The 6,877-nt window shown below is 49.8% G+C and overlaps 1 protein-coding gene across 1 annotated transcript in view; it reads left to right on the forward strand.

The window, feature by feature from the left end:
- Positions 1-490: 490 nt before the first annotated feature.
- Positions 491-6,877, forward strand: part of Smoc2 (SPARC related modular calcium binding 2) — a 127,751-nt gene continuing 121,364 nt past the window's right edge. The window contains exon 1 of the mRNA XM_055616174.1: positions 491-789. Coding sequence (XP_055472149.1) covers positions 706-789 — 84 coding nt within the window. The 5' untranslated portion in view covers positions 491-705. The remainder of the gene's footprint in view (positions 790-6,877) is intronic.

The following is a 6,877-nucleotide window of genomic DNA, read 5'->3' on the forward strand; positions in this document are numbered from 1 at the left end:
CCTTATAGATCTGTGTCCAGATCCCTCCCGCCCTCATGGTGAACCTGCTCAAAGATGCAGGACTTCGCGGTGCCCTCGGAGGCCCTAAGTGGAGCCACTCAGTGTCTCAGAGGGCTGCTTTCCGGTGAATGCAAAGCCTCGGGAGACCGGCTGCGGGGACCGGGCGAGGCGAGGACAGCAGGAGCCCCAGGGCACGAGGGCGGGAAACAGTACATTTTCGGGAGCCTGGGCTCGCGTGCACACCTGTGAGGCGTGCCCTCGCTTTCACTGTGCGGGAGGGGTGCACATACAGCACTGCCACGCGCTTGCCCGTCCCGGTAGCCCTGGCCGTCTACTTCGCAACCTTGCGCGCCGGGCGGCCCCTGCGCGGGCGCGGTGGCCGAGGGAGGTGGGGCCGGGGGAGGAGATCTGCGGGCGGGAGGGCGGAGAGGGCGGGAGGGGAGGATCCCGGGCAGCCGGGGCTATTTGACAGCAGCCGGGGCAACCGCAGAGCTCGGGGAGCGCCGGCCGGAGCGCAGCTGGAGCGGCCGTGCGGTGTCCAGGCAGCGGCCGCAGGACGGCGGAGCAGTCCCAGCCAGCCGGCACCAGCGCGCGCGCGCTCGCTCCCTCGCTCGCTCGCTCGCTCGCTCACCGGATCCCCGACGCGCGCCAGGGCGCAGCAGCGCGCGGAGCGCCTGCCTCCCCGGGTCCCCCTGCAGCGTCACCATGCTGCCGCCACGGCTGTGCTGGCTGCCGCTGCTCGCCGCGCTGCTGCCGCCGGCGCCCGCGCAGAAGTTCTCGGCGCTCACGGTGAGTACCCCGGCGTGTCCCCGACTTTCCTCCGGCGTCCCTCGCTCGGAACCCACGCTCCCCCCTCCCCGGAACAAGGTTCCAGGAGCAGGTGGCCCGGCGAGCTCCGACAGGTGGGTCGGGGACAGTAGAGAGGTGTGGTCTGAGGGTCCAGGGTCGGTAGATGCTCGGATGTGAAGGGCTCTGCGGTTCCTACCAGCCTAGGATGGAAGGGAGTTAGCACGCGGGCATGCCCGGAGTCCTCCACTGTGGATGGGAAAGGGCGACACAGGAACAAGGATCTGGGCTACCGATGGCCCTCAGCTGTCTCAGGGCGAACTCGCTGGACTGCGCGCCCACCGTGCCAGCGCTGACCCAGCCTAGCGTTAGGGAGTGGGCAGTCTTCAGCTCGGGTGCCAAGAGGACCCGCTGTTCTCCCTTTTTTGGGGGGAATGGGCGGTAGCCCATGGGCTCCACTTGTGGCGGAGCGAAGCAGAGAACCTTAATTGAGCCCAAGAAGCAGCAGCAGCAGCAGCAGCGGCGGCGGCGGCGGCGGCAGATATGATATTGAGCACTTTTTGTTATTGTTGTTGAAGAACTCACAGAGGAGGAATGATCTGAGGCACAGGAGGCACAGAGGAGCGTCCCTGGTCTCCTGGGTCCTCTCCTCTGGGACAGGATGCTGTGTGCGCCAGGGCGCGCTCCCGAGCGCCTGTGGCACTGCAGTTGACCGCTCAAAGTTTGTCTCCTAGTTGCTGTACTGGCTATGCCAAGGCGAGGTGAGGTGCCAGAAGCCGTGCGGTGGATGGGGGCTGAGTGTGTACACCTCAGGCCAGCACAACCGCGGCCACTGCGCCAGGCCCGTGTGTGCAGAGCCCAGCGGGCAGCCCTTATGCGGACGGCGCGCTAGGGAGCCCATAATTAATGCAATCTGCAGAAATGAAAGCATTCCACTTAAATATGTTTTTGAACAAGTGCTCGAGGAAACAGTAAGGTGGTGAGCAAGCCCCGGTGGAGAGAGGAGGGTTGCAGGTCAGCGTCCTGGGGAGGGGGCTCATCCTGCGAAAAAAACAAACAAAACAGGGCTGCAAAACTGAGGCAAGCTGGCCAGTCTGCGGCCTTTTCTTTCCCTTTCTTTCTCTGTTTTTTTCAGCAGCTTGAAGGGGGAAGATTGAGTGAGTTCATTGTTCATACCTAAAATTCTTCTGGGGCAGTCCTAGGGCCCTGCCTTGTGTCTCATGAGTGACTGATAGATTAGAACCATAGCTGGAAGCGGGAGGGAGTTTTCACGCACTCAATCTTGCCTTACCCAAAGGAGCCTGAAGGACTACATGTATGCATTCATATAAGGATGTGTGCATGTGTGGACAGATGTGCACGTATGTCCAGAGTTCGCCCGCATACTTCTAATACATTAAAGTCCGCAGGAAAACAGGCCAGTTTTCAAGGGGAGATCTTAGCACCATCTATCTAAGCTCTAAGCTGCAGCCTACTGCAGTCACCATGCATTTGCTAAAAGTACCAAAATAGACTTGTCTCTCCCCCCCCCATGCTGAGTTGTGCTGTCTCTCCGTCTTTCTGTCTGTCTGTCTCTGTCTCTGACTTTGTCTCTCTCTCTCTGCATAGGATGTGTGTGTCTGTGTGTCTGTGTGTGTGAAGATACATTGGTAATCAGGACAGTTTAAAACTCTTAAGATTTTTCTTCTTTTGTCCCACCCCTTCTGGAAGCATCTTGCTTTCAAGCTCTCACTCTTTGTCTCCTGTTGCAAGGTTTTCATGGGCTCTATGGGTGCCAGATGCTTGTGGGGTCCCTTCGCTGAAGCTGGGAGTTGGTCTTACACCATACAGGAAGTGCCCCATTTACCACACTCCCCAAGAACACTTTGTCTTAAAATCACATAAAATGCTGTTTCTTTTGCATCCAGGAGAAATATTTAAAGCTATTAACTATTTGTCATGACTCTTCTCCCCTCACTCCCAATCTAGAAAATTATGGTTGCAATAGAAAGTACTTAAGATGTAATTGAAGTTTATGCTGTTAATCTCTGGGAAATGCTAGATGTTCTGGATTTTTCTGTGGTGCTAATCTCTTTTCAAGTTAACTTCTGTTAGTTGAAGAAGTTGTTGGGTTCCTGAAGACTAACCTAAAGAATGGCCTCCTCTGTGCAAAGTTTACATTCTGCCTTTAGTAAACAACAGATGTGTTAGTCTGTAGGGGTGCGTGAGACTCAGTTCTTTTTTTTTTAACTTTTAACTTTATTTATTTAGTCGTTCACTTTACACCCCACTCACAGTCCCCCTCCTCCCCCCTCTCCTCCCTCTTCCCCCCTCTCCATTCCTTTAGCCCTCAGGAAAGACTCCCCACCAACCCTCCCCAGCACTGCAAGTCGCATCAGGACTGAGCACATCCTCTTCCACAGTGGCCTGGCGAGGCAGCCCTACCAGGGAGAAGTAATTGAAAAGCATGCAACAGAGTCCATGTCAGTAACAGCCCCCACTCCCCTTACTAAGGAACCTACAAGTAGACCAAATTGCCCATCATTTGGGACTCAGTTCTTAAGTGTGTATGGTACTCAATTAATCAAAGCACATAGGACTCTCTGTCCTGACAGTGTGTAGAACTCATAGTCATTCATGGTGATGTGTGGGGGACGGGTCCTTTCTTGATGGGTGTATGATCTTATGGTCTTACCTATAGAATGGGGGTGAAGACTACCTAGTATGACCTGAGGGTTAAAGCTAACATTTGATGCACCCATGCCATGCTCATCCCCCAATCCAGATTATGCTGTTGGCCCATGGAAACGAGTTTTAGAAATGATAGCCACCAGCTTACACCCTGTCACGTCTTTAAGGGGTGTTTGGGTATTAGGACTGTTGGAGCAGATTTCTTGCTTGGCTTAGTTGAGACAAATCATGTGGGCTGTCCAAGCAGATGGGAAGACCATGTTCTCTGCCTCCTTTTGTCATGTCCATTTCTTCTAGAAAGGGGTAAACTGATTCACCTCATGGGGAGGAAGTGTGCACGTACAGACCCAGCCTCTGGATTTTGCCACCCTTTGCATGGCCTGGTTGTTCACAGATGTTGGAAGTCTTTCCAGTAAGCAGCGGGCATTTTGCTATGTGCTTTGTGTTCTTCAACTTGGGTCTTTGAAAGGAAGGAGAGTGATGGGAAGACAACATTTTGCATGTGTGGATTCAGAAGAGCATCACTGATGATTAGTCCATGATACAATCTACTGTTGATCGTCCTGTTCCCTCCTGCACTTGAATGATGGTGGAGTAGAGTGTATGGGCCATGCTGCTGTGACACTGTGTCCCTCAGTCTGGATAGTCAATAAAGTGATCACATTTCTTCTGGCCACACATTTCGACTATCTCTGACACTCTGACGCTCTGAGAAGGCGTCTGTTCCTCAGAGAAGATAGATGACAGAATCCGAAGATGATGAAGGACGAGGATATTAAAGACAATGTTTCCTACTGAAAACTCATCTATATGATGTCTAAACCCAGATATTTAGCTCTGATTTGAAATGAAGATCTTGAATAAATTCAAGCTTGATTAAGCCTGGTTACCAAGGCTCAGAGGTTTAAGGGATCTTATATTCCATGTACCCTTGTGACCAGCCAGAACTATAGAATGGTGAGGCCATAAAGACTGGCTGTGGCTTGTGGGGTTGGAAGTGAAATGCAATGTTTACTGGTTGGGTTAAAAAATATACTAAAAGACATATGATTCTATACATACAAGCACAGACTTACAATGAGGAAATTCCATTAGTATTTTAAAGTTAGAGAAGAAAATTGAAGAGATAATTTCTCTTTGTGGATGAGTTCCTTTACAGAAGATGAAATGGCCACCTCTGTGTGGGGTCAGGTAGGGAGAAGTGGTCTGTCACTAATTGTGTGTCTTCAGACTTTGGATGTCCGTGCACATATGAAGTATTAGGCCCTATAAAATATCCCACATGAGGGAACGTTTCAGAATATGAGTCAATGTTTCATTGACTTCTAATTTCACCTGGACGAAAACCAGATTACTCCAAGTGAGAATCATGGCTACATTTTTCTGTGGTTTTATAGTCCCAGGCTGAAAATCAAAAAGCAAAGATTGTAATTCAACACAAATAAATAGCATGGAGTAAAATGTCAGCTCACATTTATATTTTAGATTTAAAAAGGAATTGTAGATGGGAATTTTATACTACAGTATCTGGCCAAATAAACTAGATTTTCAACACTAAGACAGTCACAGGATGACCTCACTGTGATGAAACACGAATATATTCATATTTTTTATTGTGTTGAACACAGTGTGGCTTACAGTAATACTGCATAGGGTACATGCAGATGCAAGCTCTCTCTCTCTCTCCCTGATAAATTCATCCCTTTCTTTTTGCTCTTGGCTTCATGTTCTCCCTCCATTCTCCTCTTGCCACACTTACATTTGAGGTCTTTTGATTCTCCTCTCACCAACCCGTAGTCATTCTGTTACTTTTTCCTCACTGCCCCTCACTGAAGGGAGTTCTCAGTTCATTTCTGTACTTCACAGCCTCAGTCCTATGTCCCTGAGCTGGTGTCGGTGGACTGGGAGCCTCTCAGCAGGGTGGGATACCAAGCTCCTCTCATCCCCAGGACCTGACACTGACAGGGAAGATTCTTGTCATTGTTAGGAACGACCTCTAAAAACAGGGAGGATTCTGGAGGGCTGGTGGAGGTGGAGGTCACTCAGAAGTCCAAACATGATAGTGAGTGCCTCTCCACTAGGGCAATTTTGTGCCTGTTCTGGAGTTATGAGTATAGTCACTGGTTAGGACACAAGTCTGTAAGCTTGTTGGCAACAACCAAGAATGCAACTGGCACATGAAAGATTCCCCTGCAGATTTGGGGATTTTATCTTTAAGATCCAGTATTCAAGGCAATAGCAACAAGGAATCCACTTGGAGCTCCAGATGGATTCTTGAGTTTAAGACAATTGTAAGATGTTTCAGGACATTGCTTGTTCTGGTCAGATCATATGCTGTCACAAAGGACCAGAAAAAAAAATAGTTTTCTCTAGGCCAAGACCCTCATGCATCTGTGCAAAAGAACTGGTGATCAGTTGATGATAGTGAGGGCCGGGTCCTGAAAGTCTACAGCATGAGTTTCAGGACAGCCAGAGCTATACAGAGAAACCCTGCCTTTAAGAACAAACGAGCAAACAAACTTGTTCACATGGCACAGTAGCTCTCTCTGAGCTGGATTCAGAAGCCCTCCTTTTGGCCCCAGGAGGACGATGCTGACCACGGACCTCTGGCCACATAGGTGTGTGCACTCCTGCCAGCTTCTGTGCTTTCAGGAGAAACTCAAAAACCTAGCAGATGTGTTGGCAGCGCTCTGAGCAGCAGCGGGAGTGTGTGTTGTTGGATTAGTGGGCAGGTGACTCTCGTTCCCAGAGTACCTTTTAGCTTGAGGGCAGCAAGGCTGTGAATGCCTGAGGTGAGGAGCATCTCTGTGTTCAGCAGACAAATCTTTCTGCGTCGTTTCCAACTTCGTTACTTTATTTATGCACTGTTATAGATACACTTACACACCTAAAACCCCACCCCGGTGTTCAAGATTTCATACCCAATCCTTTTCCCTTCTCTGGGCTTGTCTTTGCCTCATGAGGTCCTGCTTCTGTCTTGTCTCTGAGGGTTCCACATAGACTCCTTTCTCTCCATGCGGGGTTTCCTACATACACACACCCCCTTTGCCTTCTGCACCAGATGGTTCTCACAACATCAAGAGCAACATATTAAAGTATGGAGAACCCTTGGCACAGACATGTCTCACTTTTATGCACCCATTACGTATCTTTCTTTACATGAGAGATCAAGTAAAAGAATTTAGTCATCTCTACTGATGACCATTTTGATATGAAACTGAGATTTCACAGCATCGGTGTGGCACATGCCTTTCATTCGAGAACTTGGGAGGCAGAGGCAGGCATACCTCTGAGTTCAAGGCCAGCCTGGTCTACAGATCAAGTTCCAGGACAGTCAGGGCTACACAGAGAAACTCTGTGTCTAAAACAACCCAATAAATAAATAAATAAATAAATAAATAAATAAATAAATAAATAAATA

Source organism: Psammomys obesus, unplaced genomic scaffold (assembly GCF_907164565.1).
Source record: "Psammomys obesus unplaced genomic scaffold, mPsaObe1.curated_primary_1811, whole genome shotgun sequence".
Taxonomy (NCBI): domain Eukaryota; kingdom Metazoa; phylum Chordata; class Mammalia; order Rodentia; family Muridae; genus Psammomys; species Psammomys obesus.